Here is a 20,321-nt window from a genome sequence, read left to right on the forward strand (position 1 = left end):
TTTAATTAAAGGGCTAAGTGTTCAGCGCAAGCGACATTACTTACGCGCGTCCATGGGACCCAAGGGTCCCGATCACTCCGACCGCCATGGCGCCGCTGGGCTTTCCCCGCATGCTTCCATCAGCCCGAACCAGCCGTCCATGCTGATGGGCTGACCGCACGTGGCAGAAGCACGAATGCGCTGTTTGCTAGAGAGGAGAAAGGAGCCCGCTAAAATCAACTAGCCTTCTACGCAACGTTCTGGCAGAACCACGTCCGCGGCCTCCTCATCTTTTCTGGTCTCGGGAGGTAGCGGGGCCCTCGGCCCCCTGTCCCCTCATCCAGGCGTCGCGCCCCACCCGCACGGAGCGGCCACCATCCAGACTGGCATGGGACGCACTGTCCGCTTCTCACTAACGACACATCCAGCATCTAAGCATCTACCAACGCTGCAATTTTGCATAGACATGCTTTTGCGCCTGCGCCCTGCTACTACCCCGGACAAGTGTATGCGAGCTACACGGTTCCTGTAACCTCGGAGCCAAAAGGAAAGCCATCGCGGCATGGGGCTCCCGGCTATAAAAACGGAAGCACGTTACCGTATCACGTATCAGTAACATGGCACGCCGTGCGCCCATCAAGAGAGAGCAATCAAGCCCATGGGATGAAGCTATAAATAAATGCATGCTTCAATGCTTGCCATCATAAACAATACGGTCCTTGGACGCACCTGTTGCTACCTCTAATCCAGCATGCTTCAGCACGATCCATTTGCGCAATGGCCTTTGGCGCCGGGATGCGCCAAACAGCAGCGAACCTTGAGTTATCATTAGCATCCATGCGTTGTTGCTACCGCCTCATGGCTTGCCGCGCAAGCCGCCGTTCAATGATTCACGCTTCACGGCGCCCGTGCTCCGGCGGATGCGCGCGCACCAGCGTAGACGAGGTGGCCGTCAAGCCAGCGGCAGGTGATGCCGGGGCGGCAGCAGCCGCTGCCGCGTCGACGGCCTTCCAATGCAGGTAGTTTGACTCGAAGCACCGCATGAGCGGCGCGGCTCCCGGGAAGGCGGTGGTGAGAGCGTGCGCAAGGGGCAGCGCCACGAACTCATAAAACCCTGTAGTGAACAAGCAGAAGAGTGTATGCATGTGACCAAATGCAAGCCTGGTTCTGAGGTCAAACCCTACCAGCACGATAAGAGGTACACGTGGAGCGCATCGCACCATGACGCGCCTGCCTGCCGTTGCGCGGCCTTTGGCAAACCTACCGACTGCTTGGCCTTTGACAAACCTGCCGATATGGCCCCAAACCTACCGACTTGGCTTTTGCTGACGCCCTGCTTTGACCGATCGAAGAGGGGGCTGATGGGAAGTCCCGCCTCGATCTCCTTGTCGCCCTGCCGGAAGAACTCCTCCTCCAGGCCGGTCAGCCAGCGCTTGTGCACCTCCAGCGACTCGCCCAGGTGACCTAGATCAGCCACCTTGATGGCCAGCTGCAAGCTTAACAGCCGCTCCGTCTCGTCAGAAGGCTTGGGCGCCGCCGCCGCCGCGTGGTCATCGCCGCTGCCTCCGCCGGCAACGGCCCCGCTGACGGCGCCGCCGCCGCTGCGTGCGTGGGGGCCGTGCGTGGGCTGACGTGCGTGGGTTGTGGACCACAACCGACTGCAGGTCTGAGCAGTGATCCCTGCACGCAACGGACCAGTGCAGGTTTGGAACCGGGCAGCACGAAAGTGAGGCGAAGGACGTCTGCAGTCTGAGAAGACGTCTGCAGGCACAAGCGAGGTGGTGTAGCCGACCCAGGACGCTGCACGCCACACTAAACCTTAGCGGGTAGAGGCCGCCGTTCACAGCAATGGTCTCACCGCGAGCCGCGCGGCGAGGGGACCTTGTGGTCGGCGGCTTTGAACGCCGTCAGCCGGTGCTGCGTGTTGAACTGGGACAGCAGCGCGAAGTGCTGCTTCATGTCGGTGGCCAGAATCATGTCAATCACCTACAGGCGAACGCAGGGACAGCAGCGGCAGCGGCTTGCAGTGAGCGAGGCCGTGCAGCAAAAGTACGAAGCGCCTGGGCGCGCGTGGGCAACAGCGCGCCCCGCGTCACACGTAATGTAGCAACCCAGCCCCTCAGTGGTCGGGCTACAAGCCTTTTACCCCATTCCACCCGGCCAGCCTGACCCCGACCCCTCCCCCCAGGCTCCCTCCACCCACGCACCAGCTTCCTGAACTCCTTGCGCTGCTCGGCGCTGAGCGGCGCCAGTGCGTCCAGCTCGGGCCGCCGCATGGCCGCGAAGGAGGCGGCGGCGTGGTGGTTCTCCAGCGGCGAGCGGTCGTTGTAGCGCACCGCCAGCGGGTCGGATGTGGCGATCAAGAAGTCGTTGGTCAAGCCGGGGTGCGCATAGTCATGCATGATCTGCGGTTCACATGCGTGTGGGAGAGCAGAGTATTGTGAGCGGCATGGCGCTTCCGTTTCGGTGCGCCAGTGAGGGTGGCATTGCGTCGGGGGCAGGAGCGGAGCATAGGTGCGCTGCGCCCTGTCCCAAGCAGCTCACACGCGTGATGCCGTACAAAGGGGTGCCCCTGGTGAGCCTGCACGTGGTGATGGGCTCACGCATGCCACTCACCGCCGCCATGTATGCAGCTAGCAGCCCCAGCGGGTTGAGGTAGTGCGCCTGCAGCTGCGCGCCGTGGAGGATCACGTGCAGCGTCTGCAGCACGTCCGCCGCGTGCGTGGCGCTGTGGTAGGGGTTGTCTATGTACCCGCTTTCGATGTGGCGTAGCAGCCTGCGCCGTTAGTTGCGGGCAGTGACAGTGTCAGGCGCTCTGCGGGAGCATGTCCGGGAGCAGCTCGGGAGCAGCTCGGGAGCAGCTCGGGAGCACGGACGGGCTCACCTTGCCAGGATTACCGGCTTCAGATGGAAGCGGCTGACAAGCCCTGTGTTTGCAGAGCGTTGCGTGCATTGGGCATAGGCGCATAGCGTTCTCAGATTCGCAGGGAAATGCGATAAGATGCCTGTTCGTCATGATGGCACCACACGCCATGCCCGGGAAAGTATGACCTTGCGTACCAACCCCCATCGCCCTGCCTCGCGGCGGCATCAATCCTGGCCATGCCGTCTCACACGGAGTGCAGTGCTGGTCCCAGACCTCACCCGCGCGCTGAATGAGGTAGAAGCCCAGAGCCGACAGGGGGAAGCCGCCGGTCGCATCCCGGAGCGCCCATGTGTTGAACTGCCAGCTGTCGGCGCCCGCCAGGATCTTCTCCACCTATGGGCAAAAGGCGCGGGACCCAGCTTCAGCGTGTCAGAAAGCGCCCATGCTGTGTGCTCCCGTTCCCAATCCAGCTCGTATAGATTCCCAATCGGCATGGTGCCTGCACTCACCTCTTCGATGATGGCGGCAGGAGGCGGCTGCGCCGCCGCCCCCCGGCTCTGCGCCGCTGCCACGCCGCCCACGCCGCCACCGCATCCAGGCGCGGCGCCCAACAGACTGCGCCGGCTGGCCGCGGGCATGTCCTGAGGATAGATGAAAATGCTGCGCCGGCTGTTGCGCAGCGTGCTCATGTCGGTCAGCCGCTCCCCTGGCGCCCCGGAGTGCTCCGCCATGCCGCCGCCGCCGCCGCCAACGGCCCCAGCGGCCCCCGGCGCCGGGCCGTCAATAATGATTCGCGGCACATCAGTGTTGGGGTTCGTCAGCGCCGCGCTGCCGAGCTGGATACGCTGGCTGGAGGCGGCACGCAAGGAGCTCGGCTGCAGGGACGCCCCTGTCGAGCCGCCACTCGGACCGCTGCCACTGATGGGGACCGCCCCGCCCAAGTGCTCCGCCACCGCCGCTGCGTTGAGCAACAGGCTGCGGCGGCGCAGCTGCTGCGACGGCTGGCCCAGCTGCGCAAGGGCGCTGGCCACGCGGCGCGGCGGCCGGCGCACCTTGTTCACTCGCATTGGCGCCAGGGGGCCCGACACATCGGCGCCCGCCAGCCTGTCATCCGGAGCTGGGGCGCTGCTTAGATCGGCGGCATCCTCGGCAATGCCGAGGCGAGCGCCTTCGAACAGCGCCTTGGATATGCTGGACCTGCCGTCCTGCCCTGCAGCCCAGGCGTCTGTGCGCTCTTGTCGAGTGGCCTGCGCTGCTGCCCCTGCCGTGGCCACAGGCGAGTATCCTACGAGCGGCAGGCCCTCTGGTGCGGTCAGCCGCGACTGGGGTGCCTGCGACAGCGATGACTGGCGCTGGTGATGATGATGGTGGTGCTGTAGGTGCTGGTCGGGCGCCACGCTGTTAGGGCGCCGGGAGCCCACCGGCGAGCGCAGCGAGCCCGCCCCAGGGGAGGAAGCGACAGCCACCGCCGCCACACCCGCGGCCGGCAGCGGCGGCAGCGACGGTTCCGACACCGGGATCCCGGCCTGTAGCATCTGGGGGTCCAGACTGCAGCGACGGAACCGGCCCTGCCCCAATACCGGGCCGTGGCTGCCCAAGCCGCCAGTCATAAACGGGCTTGCCGCAGCAGCAGTGGACGCCGCGCTGGCGGTTCCGTTGGCAGCTGAGGGCTGCGTCAGGGAGGGCACGGACGTCCGAATGAAGTGCTTAATGCGGCCGCCGAGGGTGACCGTGCTGCTGCCCTGACCCTGGCCGCTGCTGTGTACGGCGCCGGCAGCCGCGGCGTTGGGAGGGCCGCCAGCCATGCCAAAGCCCGAGGACCGGCTCGCCTCCGCCGCCGCCTCTATGTCCGCATTCGCGGCCGGCGCGGTGGCCTCGCTGTTGGCTTCGCTGCCCGCCTCCGCCGCACTGCCAGCGCCATAGGCGCTAACGCCATAGGCGCTAGCACCTCCTGGCAGCTCCGACCCCCAGCCGGCCGGCTGCGGCGTGAGGATGAGCGCCAGCGCGCCGGTGAGGGTGGCGCAGTCGGCGTTCTGCGCCGCCGTCAGCTGCGCGTGCCGCGAGGTGTGGGTCTGGCTGGGCTTGGCGCTGGGGTGACTGGGCTGCACGTCGTCGCCGCCGCCGGCCGCCCACCAGCCGCCCTCGCCGTCTTCGTCGCATTCGTACTCCAGGTTGGAGGAGGCGGCGTGGCCCAGCTGCAGCATCAGGTTGCGAGCCACCTCCGCCTGTGGTGTGGGGCATAGCGTGATGGAGGGATGGGCGTCGAATACGGTGATAGAGGGATGAGCGGCAGAAAGGGACGTGAAGCAGGGGCACCAGTTGTGCGGCGGGATGTGCGCGGACACGCCTTGTGTCTCTCCTTGTCTAACCTTCTCCGACGCCAGTCGGCTTCTCCGTGCGTTGCACAAGCAGCAACATCATGGCCCCAGCACCCACCTCCCGCTCCCGCATCCCGCCAGCCGCAGCCTAAAGCTTAGCCGCAGCAACCGCAGCTCCACACCACCAACACCCCCACATGTCCGCACATGTCACACTCACGTCCAGGTGCGCCGCCTCCATGTGCTGCTTGAGCCCGACCACCTCGTACACGTCCCTGCCGCGCAGCAGCGCCTGCTGCACCTGCACCACATCCGCCAGTGCCGGCATCTGTCCCGCCAGCACCGCCTCCAGCAGACCCAGCATCGTGTCAGCCACCGTCTCTGCGGGCCGCAGCAGGTTGCGGATTTGGGAATACATGCTTGTGATCAGCGCCGGTCATAGCAATTGATGAGCATAGAAACGCTGACACTGTCAGCCAGCTCAGTTCGTCTAACGCAGTAAGACAGTACCGTAAGCACCCGCCAACACTTCAAGCAACCTGAGCTGCCTGACCCCGACCCCGCCCCGCCCCCGCCCCGCCCCGGCCCGCCCCGCCCCCCTCCTCCGGGCCGCTGCTGCTGCGCACCTGCCGCCATACCGGGCATGTGCGGCGCCAGGCCCGCCTCCCCCGCCTTGTTGTTGAGCTGGTGCAGGTCGCGAATGACCTCCTTGGGCAGCAGGGACTCCAGCAGCAGCTGGTAGCGGCGCCTGTGGCGGAGACAGACAGGCAAGCACAGGGGCGGGAAGGGCCGACACGCGCGTTGGCCGGCACTGTAGCTGAGCGGACGATGTAGCACGCAAACGGTACTCGCATGCGCTTTAAGCAGCCAGCCGTTAGGCCCCATGCGGCGCCCGCAAGTCCCATCGCACCCACCACATGACTAACGCCGCGAACAGCGCCCCGCTGACGACCACCGCCAGCACCACCACGCCCGCAAGCAGGCCCTGGTAGTGCGGGCTGCTCCAGCCGTCCTCGGGGGCCACACGCACCACCCACTGCATTGTGGCAAGAGAGCGGCGGCGGCGCATGTTGGCGGGCAACATAAGGATAGCAGTGCGTCCTGCTGCCAAAACTATTCGAGAAGAGGGAACCGCCAAAACCGCTGCTCGTGCGCAAAACCCGTTTTCTATTCTTCCCCTGCAAAAAACCACCCACTAATCCGCATGCTTAGAAGTCGATGCGGAACCGCAACGCTTCTGTGCTGTTAAGACGCTAACAAGTTCGTGGATGCGTGTTCTGCGCAAGTTGTGTCCTTTCTGCCATGAAGCTTGGCAGGAGGCCTCGGGGGAGCGCTCTCGCCCAAAACCCACGCGCACGGTAGGATACGCCACCTCCGGCCCCAGGTGCCACTGGGCAGCCCCTCACCTCGTTGAAGGGCAAGACCAATGGGCACTCCACGGGATTCTGGGGTTTGCCGCTGCGTGCAAGCCATGTGGGTTGCGTTGAAGTGTCAGGCCCGACGGAGCACCATGAGTGCTTCAGCCCTGGTCAAGGCCCCACGCGTCATCCAAACGCATCCATCCAAAGGCCCCACCCTTCACACCCGTCCAGCCAGGTAGACGCCCGCCCTGAGGAATCAAGCACACACACCCAGACCTTGTGCACCCACCTGGATGCGATGACGGTTCCGACCTGAACCCCTGGTGACGAACTGTTTACGGCCACGACCTCGAAATAGTACTCGTCGCGCAGCAGCGCGGCCACAGCCGAGGACTCCTCCAGGGCCAAGGCGTCCAAGTCCACCCAGGCCGCGGCAAAGCCCCACCAGCTGCAGGGCCACGTGAGCACACCACCACCATGGACAACACATGAGGCGGGGCAAACCCGGGCTGCTCCCACGCGACCACCAGCGTCATGCGGCAAAGGAACCCTAGGCCAGGGCTGCGGCTTCCCCGGGTCTGCCGCTTCGCCGTTAAAGGCCAGGTGCCCACTCACGCTGTACGGGTGGTGACGTTGTACGCACACGCCCCATCGCAAAACGGGCTGACGGGTTCAGGTAGACCAAAAGTCTGCGGTCACCAAGAAATGACAAGGGGGTGTCAGGCTGTCAGCTCGGCTGCGCTGGGGGGGCTTAGCCCCAAAAGCCGAGCGGGCGTCGGCAGGCAGGACGGGTCGTTGTACAGATTCTGTCATTTGCAACAAACGTGCGCGAGACCATGCGCCACCGTCCATTCCAGTCACCCACCTCGTCGGCGTCTACGCCCGAAATGAAGATTGGCTGCCGCACAATCGCCACACGTGCAGCATCCGGGGTACGGTACGGCCCACGCACAGCTACGGAGCGCTCCTTTACACTCTGGATTGCCACTGCCCGCTCTTCATCGTCTGCGAGAAAGACCGGCAGGGTTTTGAAGAAAGACTCGGATTATCTCTACACATGTATGAAACCGGTGCTGTCTGTGTCAGAACACCAATGCCCGGCGTTCTTACAACACCACATCAGAGAAATGTAAGCTAGTGTGAATATGCTTGGGAACATGCAATGCAGAGACTGTCACGCTCCCAGCATCGTGGCGCACGGACTACAGCCCACTCTGCATCACGCCATCCACCGACACAATTTGGAGCCCACCTGCGAAGACTTCTGCGCCCAGCGAGGTATTGACATGTCCTTGCAGCCCATACGATAGCTGTACGAAGCCGTGCGGCATGTACTGCAACATCACTGTGCTGTTGTGTTGGACCTGTTGCGCAGCACCCCAACCATTGGATGCCGGATGCCGCTTCAGCACGAATTAACAAACGGCATGGTGACAGTAGCAGCGCACGTGGTTGGCCCGTGTGGCTGGCCCGTCTGGCGGGCCCATGTGGCTGGCCCATGGTGCTGCATGGGTTTCTTGCAGTCTTGCAGTCATGTATATTGCTGGCGTTTCACGAAGGCCCTTCGCGCATCCTCCTACGAGTTGCCGGTACCCTCTCACCCACCACATACACCACACACCTGCTGAGCCGCAATGATCGGCCCCAGCGTCTGCAGCGTCGCATTCAGCGCCGCCCATTGCGGCGTACTTTGCACCGCGGCAGCCGCGAGACTCACAGGGCTGTTGGGGCCCGTGAGTCTGCAACGTTGGGATGTGCAGTGACGACACAGTCTTACACAAGGCACGCAGAAGTCACAATGCTAGTGAGCTTACAGCATGATCGCACACATAACTAAGAAACCACACCTGCTCTTGTACCACACAGCCAAGTCAAGCGCCAGGCTCTGTGCGCGCTCCTGTAGGCCGCGGGCAGAAGCCGTTGGTCAGCGTGGCTAGCTCCCGCTCCGAACAGTCCCTCGCATTCAGCCCTTAAAAGGTCTTTCTCCCCATTCTCCCCCGCCCTACATACTGCACGTTATGTTGCTGGAGCTTTAACTCTTATGGCCTGGCGTGCGACATCAAGCTTTCCACACAGAGGACCCCTGGCCCCACCTGTTCATGCTGCTGGTCCAGCTGTCCCACGCGCAGCGCCTCCCATACCCCGATGCCCAGCACTAGTCCAAGAACAGCCAAGGGGAGCAGCAGCGTCGACGGATACCGCTTGACAATCCGTAGTACCCCCTGCGCAACCGGGAGCGGACGGGCGAGACGGTTTGGTTCGTACACTTGGGCCGCGAAAGCCAATTGTTTTATGTTACACTGTAAGAGGAGGTACAACCCACGACGGCGGACGGGCAGCACCCGGTAACTATAGCTGTGAGTGCGACGCAATTGCGTTCGCAGCTATCAGCCTCAGCAGAAAGAGTGCTTGCCTACCATGGCTTCTTGCTTTATGCGTGTGCATCCTCCTTGCTCTTCCTCAGCCCCAACTCCACGAAGGCGTCGGTGGGGCATGTTTCGCCCCCGGCTTAAACACCCTGTTTGCTCCCGCCTGTCACTGGCTTAAACCCATATTATAATATAGGATTGAACATACTCTATCCAAACTATGCCACTGGTGAGCCGAAAAATAGCACTGTGACACTGGCGAAAACTAGGTTGAGCTAAGCGTAACTCTCTATACCGACATAATGCGCGTAAAAGAATTAGGACTATGTCAAGTGGGGCGGCAAGACCAGGTCACCCCTCATTGAGGGTTTCAGGCACGAGAGTTTCTCGCACCCGTGCAGCCACTCGGGCTTTCATCGCACCCGGATCTGCACGGGGAACCAGCAAGTCCTAACTTCGTCCTTGCATCAGCGCCTGTTTCGACAAGGTGCGTGGGAAGTCATCGCCAGGCCAGCCAACGCCGGGCGTGGGTGCCGGGGTACCCAAGGGTCAGCCTGGGGGCAAAACTCCCGCCGGCTGCACATTGACCTCCTGCGCGTGCATGATATGTAACCGGCTCTTTTTGATCTGGTCGCGGGTGCTGTATATATGCGCGAGCCGAGTCGCCGGATCGGTTGCCCCATCATAATTCAGCGACCAAGTTTGCACGGCTTGTAACGCTCTACATTAATGATACTATACAGTTACATGCAGCGACTGTCACTGACTTAAGGGAAGTGTTGCCTTTCCAGCAGTGCGTTCAAGCCTTCAAGGTTCCAGTTGTCCGCTGTCCAGGCTCGTAACTTTATAAAGGATTTGCTCACGTCAGGATGCCGAAGTAGCAGGGGTGGGTGAGGACCCCAGGGCTTGGTCGCGGAAGAGCCTGAAGAACGCTGCGTTCAGCTCAGGGCGTCCGGGCCAACCACATCAATGCTTGGTAAGTTATGACATCTTAGTGGGGATGTGCGGAGATGCTGGCTCCAAGTCCGGTGGCAAATGACTACACCGCCGGGGTCCCACGTTCAGTCACGCGTGTGAGCCTGTCACTGTATTTGTCGCTAATGACATCATGTAAGGTTATACTTAAGATGGCCGTATGGTCGGGACAGTCGTGTCAGTGGCCTAACCGCACCCTTCAGCATACTTCTACACCTGCGTTCGATGCTGGCCGCGGGTCCTGCCTGCCTCTCAGTCTCAGTCTTGGCTGTCGATCATGGTGGCCGGCCACGATTTCGACCTGCGTGCTCATCAACAGGTCTCATCAACAACGGCATCAAGTCCTTCGTGACTGACACATGGGGGGAGGCCGCGTGGGCGGCGGTGGTGCAGGCGGCCGGGGTGGACCATGGCTTCGTGTCCAGCTGCCCCTATGCCGACGCCGTCAGCGTCTCGTAAGTGCGGGGACTGTGCGCGTGCTCACAGCGGGCGGGTGGAAGGGTGGCCAAGTGAGGCCACCAGTATACGTGCTGGTGCTGGCTCAAGCAGTCTTGTTTGTCGTGCTGTGGACGGCAGGATCCTTGCTACGGTGGCAGAGCAGCACGGAATGGACCTGGATGATGTACTGGAGGCGGCAGGCTACCACTTCAACACCAGTTTCATCCAGAAGATGGTAAGTTGAGGAGATGGTGTGGCAGGGCGCTATGGCAATGGACTGCGGGCTGTGTGCGGCGCATTGTGTAGAGCAAAATGCGCAGCGGCGGCGTTTGTCTTATGCATTGTCCACCTGTAATGAAGCTGAATCGCCGATGTCGGCTGAAAATGAATCGTTTCCTCATGGCAGGGCTACGACCGCCTGCTGCGCTGCATGGGCGGCAACCTGGTGGAGTTCCTCCAGAACCTCAACGTCTACCACCTGCACCTGTGAGCCTGCTGCAGGCCCACAATGTCATTGCTAAGACGGGGCTGTGATGAGGGCTGATGGCAGTTGTCGTTCTGGAAGAAGTTGTTGTGGAAGCACACATCCGTGCTCATGTCCACCGCGTGTGCCACACAGGTCCATGACCTTCAAGGAACTGCAGCCGCCCGCCTTCAACGTCAGCGAGGTAAGTGGCGCAGGTCGCGGCACGGCCCGTTCCCCGTTCCCCCCATCCCAGCGCCCGAGGCCCACCTGGCCTGTGGTTTGACACGCCACGAACCCCTCCCACTGCCCCGTTTCCTCCCACTCCACGCGCCCATGCCACGCCCTCGCTCCCCAGGTCACGCCCGACTCGCTGGTGTTCCGCTACGCCTCCACGCGGCCCGGCCTCACGCGCTTCGCGGTGGGCCTGTTGCGCGGCGCCGCCCGGACACTGTACGGCAAGGAGGTGACCGTCAGCATCATCGGACTGCGCAGCGACGGCTCGGACGGCAGCGAGCCGTGCGACCACGACCGGCTGTTGGTGCGCTTCCCTGAGCCAGAGCCGTCGGTGTTGGAGCAGCACAGCGCGGCGCACACGTGCCGCCTGGGCATCGACCCGCCCAGCCTGTGAGAGGGGACTTGCGTGGGCGTGGATGTGGGCGTGGGCGTGGGCGTGGGCGTGGGCGTGGGCGTGGGCGTGGGTGTGGGTGTGGGCGTGGGAGCGGAATAGAGGGCGGGAAGCAGGTTTTGATACGCGCGTGCAATGGGACCGCTCCAAGGGCGGAGACACGGTCGATGCCGTAGCGGGCGGCACTCTCACAGCGCCGCGCGCGTTCCTCCCTCCACCGCACCGAGTGTGCGCAGGTTTTCGCTGTTCCCGTTCCACATGGTCCTAGACAGCTCCTGCAGGCTGTTGCAGGTGCGTCCGGACGCTGGGGCATACGTGGTGGGCTTGCAGTACGCCTGGGGAGCATACACTAGGCAAGCGGACAAGCCAGCGCATGGCATGGATGCCAGCTTCCATCTAGGTCGCACATCCCAACACCCGAAGGCACCCCGGTACGCCCCCTTACATCGCGTGTCGTCCAGGTGGGGCGAGCCCTGTCCCGCATGTACCCAGGAATGAAGCCTGGGCGCCTCCTGTCCGACTTCTTCTCGGTAAGAGGCGCTGTTGGGGCGGCACTGGGAAGGGTCGCACGGCAGGCGCCAGGAGGAAAGCTGGGCATGCCAGCACGCAAACACAGCGGCAGCCAGTAGGGACTGTGCACACATCCGGGTTGCGCATGACGGCTTGAGTGGCGAGCATGCGCGGAATGTTGCCGCAAGGACTCGAGCTGATCAGGAGCATACGGTACCCCTGAACTGAAATGTGCCGCGCAGATACGGCATCCCTACGTCGACATGAATTTCGATCGCATTGTAAGATCGCGGCCGCGGCCAACTGCCGCTTTTCAGTGGGTCGTGGTTTCAGGGCAACACGTTAACAGCCAAATGTATCGAGGGTGTGCTGACGCGTAGCGTCTGGATGCCAACTCACTGACGGGTATGTGTGTGGGTGGGTGGGTGGGTGCGACGATACAGACGGAGCGCACGGACTCGACCTTCATCCTGCGGAGCCGGCTTAACGGGATGGAGATCAAGGGGCAGATGCAGCCCATGTCTGTGCCAAAGGCCGAGCGGGGGCTGTGCAGCGCGGCGACCAGCACAGCGGCGGGTCTGGAGGGTGAGTGCTGGGCCCTGTCATAACGGCGGGTCTGGAGGGTGAGTGCTGGGGCCTGTCCGGTGGGGTGATTGCGTGTTGGGGCGGATGTGACATGGTGGTGCATGCGCACACGGCATGAAACCCACAGCCATGTATGGCACTCTCCCATTCGAGTTGCAGACAGGTCCTGCTGCACCCATGCTGCAGGCGGCCGCCCGTACCTCTTGGGAGCCCCTCCGGTGCAAACGCCGCTCACAACATCCGCTCCAATTCCGGGGGCCACGCCCGCGCCTGCCACCGCCGGGAGGAGGACGCATCCGCAGCTGCCACTCGACAGCCCGGCTCCGGCTCCGGCTCCGGCCGCGGTCGCCGCGCCCACATCCGGTGCAATGCCCAGGTGCCCCTTCCACGCGGCGCTTGGACACGGCACAGCTGCGCCTGCCAGCAGCTTGCCGCACCCGCCTGCCTGGAACCCGCACCAGCAGCCGCAGGGTCATGCCAGGCCGGGGGCGGCGGATGCAGGGCGTGTGGCAAGCGCTGCTGCTACTGAGGAAAGGGAGCGTTTGGAGCCTCAGGGCCTAGGGGGCGCGGAGGCAGAAGGACAGCCCTCGTACAATCAGCAGTCGCACATCGCGACCGGTGAGGTGGATGAGGCCACGGCAGCGGGCGCGACGGCGGCTGTGGCTTCGTCGCCGATGGCGTATATGCAGAGCAAGGGCGTGTGGGGCGGCGGCTCGTGTCCATCGCTGCCGACGCTGGCGATGTCGCAGCCGGTGGCGCAGCAGCAGGAGCCGGTGATGCTGTTCCTGGGCACGCCGCGCATAGGCAGTGTGGATGAGCTGCGGGTAAGCTGCGGGCATTGTCAAAGTGTCTTGTGTGTTGTGCGTGGGGTGTACGGCGACGGTAGTAGGTGGTGGCCGTGGGCTGCCTCGCTTCCGGCATGCCCCAACCGTGAGGATCATAACTACAAGCCCCCAACGGCGCTGAACACGAGCAGCACCAAACACCAACCTTGGCAATGTTGCTGGACCCCCCCCCCCTTCAATGCACAACTTGTGCGCCTCCTGTAACCGCTGTTCCCTTGTGACATCGTGCTACAACCTTTTGGAAGACTCGCCCCTTCTTTCATAGACGGCTCCATCCCTCCCGCCCTCCCTGCTGCTCCACGACGCCTCGGCCCCCTCCCAAGAGAATCATCGCTTGCAACTAACACCTTTTGCCTGTGCTCCGCTAGTTTTGCTTTGTTTGGCTTAGTTCGGGCTGGTACTTACAACCCCTCCTCTCCCCCCGTCTCCCCAAACCCAGACGTACGGGCTGTTCGTGAGTGATCTGCCGCTGTTCGACAACAGTCGCGAGATGGTGCTGATGGCCGAGCAGCACACGGCCGAGGCCGCGCTCAAGGACACCTTCGAGCGACTCAGCCTGCAGCTGGAGGTGGGTACTGGGTACTGGGGGTTGTGGCGTGGCGTGGCGTGGCGTGTATGCAGCGGGTCCGCGTGCGCGGGTGCCGGGGGTGGCTGGCATTGGCTGGGGGTTGTGGGGCGAGTCAGCCACAGCGGCGCCGGGCACGGGTATCCGGGGCATCGCTGTATAGGAGAGGAGGATAAGTGGGACAACAATGGCACACATATGTTTAGGCTACGTGTTGTTGGAGGTGGCGCTCCAATCTCAGGGCTGTTGTTCATTGACCTTGCCAGCGTTTTGTCCTGCATGATGCAGGAGGAGCGGCGGCGCAGTGACGCGTTGCTGTACCAGATGATCCCACCGCACGTTGCGGACACGCTGCGACGCGGGGAGCGCGCGGAGGCAGAGACGTACCCGGAAGCCACCATCCTCTTCTCCGACGTTGTCGGTGAGCTGTCGGTATTGGAGATGCTGGCATGGCTCTCCAGCGCTGAGCGCTCCGCCTGCAGGAAGAGAGAGAAGTGTCCAGGCACGGAAAGTGTCATGAAATAGCGTGTGGGCAGTACAGAGAAGTGATGGCGTGTAATCTCGCGCCGCTCCTTGTTGCTGCAGGCTTCACAACCATTGCGGCGGGGAGTACGGCGATGGAGGTAAGCGTCTTCCGCGCAGCGTTGTGAGACCCGCCTGCTGCTGTTGTGTGTGTTGGTGCCGTGAGTCCATGACGAGCAATGCGCTACCGCCCACAACGCCAAATGTACTGACGTTTGAACCAACCTGATCATCCGCTGCACTCCCATGCTGCACTCAGGTCTGCCGGATGCTGGATGCGCTGTGTAAGCCGGATGGGGCTTCGTGAGGGCGTTCGACAGTGTGCAATGTATGACTTTGTGTCTGGCAATTGATATGCTATATGTTGCAAGGCTCTAATGCCTAATCCAAGATTACCCATCTTAACACCTGCTTATTTGCAGACATTGAGTTTGACTCCCTGCTTGAGTTGGAGAAGTATCAGTCGCTGTACAAGGTGGAGACCATCGGAGGTGCGTGCAGCCCTGTGGTGTGTGCCAGAGGCTCCTGTGTGCTTGCCGGTGTGGTGACATTTGCACGCGCCACGTTCAGTATGCTTGCGCCTTAGTATCGTCTGTGGGCCGCCTCGTCGCGCGTATCTGCTTCTACCGCCTTCTTTGTTTCATCAAATACGTTTCATCTGCCTAGAGTCTGTGCAACACGGCGCCTTGTTTATTTAGACTACCATTACCCAACCAACCCATCCTGCCTGAACTGCCTGAACATCTTCGCCCTCTCTTCCTCTCCTCCAACTCAGACGCCTACATGCTGGTTGCCAACGTGACCAAGCCCTGTCATGACCATGTGGATGTCATGCTGGACTTTGCTCTGGACATGCACCGCGTGTGCAGGTGGGTGGGTCGCGCACATACATGGCTGTTGTGACATGGACCCGTGAATCCGCGGAGAAACATTGGACGTGGGGGCTTCTACTTCTAGCACTATGCAGCGGCACGGCACGGCAGGCCGAGCGACGGTACCGATCTGGGTCGACGCCTGCCTCAGCCGCACTTCTCCCCTGCCCGCCATGCTTGGTTGCATTCTCCGGCGCCACCGCACAATTGACTGCATCCCCCTCTGTTCCCGTCCCCTGCCGTCCCTCCCTTTCCGCTACCCACGCCAAACTCACCCGCCTGCGCCCAGTCGTGTTCGCACCAACCGCGGCCAGCCCATCGAGATCCGCATCGGCGTCCACTCGGGCAGCGTGGTGGGCGGCGTGGTGGGGCGGCGCATGCCGCGCTTCACGCTTTTCGGCGACACGGGTGAGGCTGGGGTCCTATGGGTTGTTGGCGCTTACACCGGGGGCCGTACGATACAACCCTGCCTGGCGCTAAACATGCCACAACGCGGTGTATGTGCAAACGCACACACGCACGCGCACAAACTGACTAAAACCCGCAATTGCCGCTCTCCCCGCCAACCTCGCTTGCCAACCCCTGCCGCTCCACACGGCCACCCCACGTCACCTCGCTAACTCCAGTGAACACGTGAGTGTCAGCTGCGTTATGAAAAACTCTACGCTTCACTTGCCTATTGCTGCGGTACCGCTGACACCAAAACGGCTCCCCATCATCCGAGCCAAACCCACCAGGCTTATTTTGGGATTGGAATGAAGGACCACCTCCCACCCCCGCCACGCACAGGGCCTCCCGCATGGAGAGCCACGGCGTGCCAGGCAGTGTGCACATGTCGGGAGCCTCTCGGGCGCTGCTGCGCGACCCCTCGCAGTACCTCCTGACGGAGCGCGGGGAGATCGCGGTCAAGGGCAAAGGACTGATGGAGGTAGGGGAGGGTTTGGGAGGTGGGAGGGCTGGGGCGGGGCGGGTCCGGCATCAGGGTCCGGCATCGGGGTCTTGGGGACGAAGCTGGTGAATGGCTGCAGTGGTCAATGGGCCTACCTTGCGGACCGGGTCAGCGGCAGGGGCAATGGGGAGAAGGCAATGAGGCGGGAGGCCCTGGGGTGCGTGTGATGGCGTCGAGTGCGCATGTTCATCCATGCCTGGTGAGGCGCCGACTGGCCGCGCGCTGACAATCCGGCCCTCCGCGCCACGCCTCCACCTCTCGCCTTCGGTGTGTCGCTGCACGCAGACGTTCCTTGTATCTCGCGTCAGCGCCCCCACCGCCTCCCACCTCATGTCGCTACTGGCAGCAGCCTCAGCCTCCAACGACCCAGACTACCACAACGGCGCTCTCGCCCACAGCCAAAGCCAAAGCCAAAGCCAGCACCTGCAACTCCCGGCTGCTCTGCAAGTGGCGTTGGCGTCCATTCTCGGCAGCCGCCCTGCACAGCCGCCGCCGCGCGCCGCTGGAGGCCGCGCGGCCGGCGGCCACAGCGACTCTGGTCCCCGCGCCGCGCGGCGTTGGACGGATCCGGACACGTCCAATCCAGGAAGCACGCCTATCGCCGATGAGGCCGCCTTGCCCGATTCGGAGGTGCTGCACAAATCGGAGTCGGTGCTGCTAGGCTCGCGTCTTGGCGTCCAGCTCCACAGCACCCGCCAGCAGCAGCACTCAGACCATGAAGAGACGGCGGGGGAAGGGGCGACGGCCGGCACGGAGCGCGGCGGCTTCGGCAGCATGTTGCTGCCGGTGGCGGATGATGCGCCAGCCACGTCGCTGGGGGAGGGCGTGGAGGGCTTCTTGGATGACGAGCGGGAGCCTCGCGCTGTGGCCGCTACCGGGGCCGGCGGTGCCAGGCTCGGCCCAGCACACTCAAACATTCGGCCGCCGCTGCATTCCAGCCCGCGGCCCCGACCCCAGCACCAGCCCCAGCCCCAGCCCCAGCCCCAGCCCCAGCCCCAGCCCCAGCCCCAGCCCCAGCCCCAGCCCCAGCCCCAGCACACCGGCTTGTCACGTGACGAGGCGATTCTTGATTCCTGGATTGCGGACCTGTCACTGGCGGACAGCGCAGCGCCCTCGTCACCGCCGCCGTCAGCACACAGCGCGGCCAGCAGCCCAGCTGGCGACGCAGTGCATGGCGTCAACGCCGGCATCCAAGCGCGGTCCGCGCCCTCCTCCACCTTGGTGCCCTCTTCAGTCCCGCATACGTCCGCCGGCGGGGCAGGCGCCGCCAGCGGCGCCCGAGCAGCATCCGTGCTGGTGCAGCGGTCCGACGGCAAGGCAGCGATGAGTGCGCCCAGGGCGGTCGCCGACGCAGCTGCAGTACAATGGTCGCCAGCCCACGGCAACGGGCCTGACGGAGATGCAGATGGCCGGTCATATCGGGCGCGAAGTTTAGGATCGTCACGCCCGCACCGCCATGCTCGCGTGGGGCGCCTGCGCCAGCCCAGCTTCATCTTGCATGCACCACCGGCAACCGTCGCAGGAAGCTTGCCTGAGGTAACCACCGAGCAAAGTTGAATGGGTAGGCGGAAATTCGTATATACGGACTAGACAGCTTGAGGGCATGACTACCCCGCGACAAGACATTTGTCACCGAAAAAAACTACAAACGCGTGTGCTTGTTATCCTCGCAGCTGGATTTCAGCAATGCTGAGCTGCAGCTGATGGAGCTTATTCACGAGCTGCAGGAGCAAAGCGAGTCCGGCTGCGGCGCTGAACCGCAGCGGCCAGCTCACCCCTCCACAGCAGGCCAGCTGCAAGGCACTACCACGCCGGCACAGGCGCAGAGCGACCTGTACGCCTGCTTCGGCGCGGGCGGTGGGGTCGACACCGAGCCGGCGTCGGCGACGGCAAGGGTCGCGTCGCCGCAGCCACACGCCGCGACCCGGCAGCGACCTTTCGCCAGCGCCTCGCCGGCGCCGCGGGCGCGTACCCATCACCAGCGCCACCCGAGCTCCTTCTCCAGCCAGCACATGCCGCAGCTGCAGGCGCTGCTCGGCCTGTTGCGCGCCTCCAACTCCTCGGCCCACAGCCACGGCGCAACGACGGCCGAATGCGACAGTGCATCCAGCCGGCGGTGCAGCTACGATGGCGACAACAACGGCGGCGGCGGCGGACAGCGGCCGGGGCGGCGCGCCGGCAGCGGTGGCGTTCATCACGCCGGCGGCTGCAGCACCGGCGGGGCACTGCAGGGACCTCATCAGCAGGCGTCGCCGCTCGGCCTGGCACCGGTGCAGGGCTCCGTGCCGCGGGGCATGGGGCGGACGCGGTCGTGGTGCGCGGGCCGTCCGCGTGGCGGGCCCCAAGCGCCGCAGGACACAGGCCTGCTGCTGACGTCGCACCGTGTGGCGGCCGCCATTGACGAGCGGGGGGAGGGGGAGGAGTCGGGCGGGCTGCTGCGGCAGCGGCCCGCAGGCGGGGGCTTTGCAGGGCAGGTGGGATTACGGGACAGCTCTACGGCATGTTGGGACAATGCGGAGGAGGAGGAACAGGACTACGTGCCTCGGCACCGCCTCACGCGGAGGCCGTGTCCTGCCTTCGAGGGCGGCGGGGATGAGGAGGAGCAGGATGAGGAGTACGATGGCACAGAGGGCCACCTGACCTACACCTACACATGAGCAAGTAAAGAATCGATGTATGCGCTTCATTAAGCGAAGTAATGACGCTTACGTTTAACACTTTCCAGCTCCTGTCTGGTTTGCGGTCGTTGCTGGCGAGCACAAAGAGGTACGGTGTGTGGCGGATTCATTGCTGTTTTGTTGCGGCCTGCTTGTGCAGTTATGCTTGTACTTGACAGTGGAACGCGGCTGGACACATGGCGGGCGGTGTCTGTACGAAACGATCCGGCTATGTCCGGGAGGTGAGGTAGTTTCGAAACCTTCGGCGGCCTCAGACGGGTGAATAGTGGGCGCAGCCCACTTCTCCCTTGCAAGGGAAAAGACTTTCGTGTCCAGCTCCTCAAAACGAATGAAAACGAACGGTGGATGCAGTCGTAGTATTGCCAGGACTCCGTCTTGATGCCTGCTGTGGGCCACACATTGATTACGCTTTTGACTCGACTAGCCGGTGGCTTTTGACGCCGTCGTATCTTGTGTGCTATATACCGTAACGTTGGGATTTCTTGCACTAGTACGTGCGCTTGGTGTGTTGCGCTGTCCTATGACGAGACGACAGACGAGTTGAACTGGGCGGCCGTTACAGTCTTGCGCTGTGTGGTGTAGGCGCTCTGGAGCCGTAGGGCGCTCACACGTGCACACGTGTCTCGTTTCCGGGCCTGCCCGGTGCATGGCGTCGCTGCATCAGGAACTGAATGGAAGGGGGTACCGTGTGCAGAGGGCTGCGGCGAACGAGCGGGTCAGCTAGTTTGGGCTATTTGTTGGTGAGAACAATTACATCCTGCGGCGGGATGCGCATGCATGACGATACAAATGGATATTAATGCAAATGTAGCGCATGGTCTCCTTGGGCTAGGAAAGCAGCACAGCCGCACTCAGTCGAAGATGCTGCCGATGTAATGCGCGGCTATGCGGCTGGGTCACCTGGGTGTGCTGCCACCTATCTTAGGGGTATCCACATTCTCAATCTCGCTCGCCCCAACGGTTCGGAGCGAGGGCAGCTGTGGTGCTGACTGGCCGTCGGCTGTGCGCCCTGGAGCGTTATATGAAATGCTGAGCGTGTGAACATGTTTTGTGGGCGAAGGGTGCGACAACGGCAGCGCAATGAACACTGAATGCGGCTTTCTTTATGACAAGGCCTGCTGTGTGGAGAGGCGCACGCTTTACTGGATGGCGGTACTGCGCCACAAACGTACTGTTGAAAGACATCAAGGAGGCAGGATGGAGGCCTGGTGGACACGGTTGTGGTTTTGGTGGAGCTTGCGCCAGGAGGAATTGTATTTCGAGACAATAGACGTGGTGCGGTGACAGACGGGTCCCCAGCTATGCATTGAGTAGGCTTCATGCTGACGGGCGCTGTGGCAGAACCTGCGCAATGCCTAGATTGCATTGGTTACAAGAGGCCGAACAACCTCATCGCCC

General features: G+C 63.1%; 2 protein-coding genes across 2 annotated transcripts; one reads left to right on the forward strand and one right to left on the reverse strand.

Annotated features, from left to right (window-relative positions):
• Positions 1–3: 3 nt before the first annotated feature.
• Positions 4–9,189, reverse strand: CHLRE_13g564766v5 (uncharacterized protein). The gene is made up of 21 exons (XM_043069240.1): positions 8,942–9,189; positions 8,618–8,746; positions 8,372–8,421; positions 8,146–8,263; positions 7,777–7,888; positions 7,390–7,529; positions 7,140–7,213; positions 6,814–6,972; positions 6,570–6,621; positions 6,078–6,199; positions 5,790–5,911; positions 5,384–5,544; positions 3,355–5,070; positions 3,124–3,238; positions 2,864–2,906; positions 2,596–2,755; positions 2,187–2,384; positions 1,838–1,965; positions 1,639–1,659; positions 1,291–1,580; positions 4–1,093 (listed from the first exon to the last, which is right to left on the reverse strand). The coding sequence occupies exons 1-21, from the start codon at positions 8,942–8,944 to the stop codon at positions 870–872; spliced, it is 4,137 nt and encodes a 1,378-aa protein (XP_042917215.1). The 5' UTR covers positions 8,945–9,189; the 3' UTR covers positions 4–869.
• Positions 9,190–9,659: 470 nt separating this feature from the next.
• On the forward strand, positions 9,660–20,321 carry CHLRE_13g564800v5 (uncharacterized protein). The gene is made up of 22 exons (XM_001693368.2): positions 9,660–9,869; positions 10,188–10,323; positions 10,445–10,541; positions 10,713–10,792; positions 10,926–10,974; positions 11,128–11,396; positions 11,634–11,688; positions 11,859–11,927; positions 12,150–12,188; positions 12,351–12,492; positions 12,679–13,316; positions 13,777–13,905; positions 14,191–14,323; positions 14,488–14,525; positions 14,684–14,708; positions 14,847–14,915; positions 15,200–15,293; positions 15,586–15,704; positions 15,923–15,929; positions 16,086–16,224; positions 16,531–17,781; positions 17,919–20,321. The coding sequence occupies exons 1-22, from the start codon at positions 9,863–9,865 to the stop codon at positions 18,900–18,902; spliced, it is 4,569 nt and encodes a 1,522-aa protein (XP_001693420.2). The 5' UTR covers positions 9,660–9,862; the 3' UTR covers positions 18,903–20,321.

This window comes from Chlamydomonas reinhardtii, chromosome 13 (assembly GCF_000002595.2).
Source record: "Chlamydomonas reinhardtii strain CC-503 cw92 mt+ chromosome 13, whole genome shotgun sequence".
NCBI lineage: Eukaryota > Viridiplantae > Chlorophyta > Chlorophyceae > Chlamydomonadales > Chlamydomonadaceae > Chlamydomonas > Chlamydomonas reinhardtii.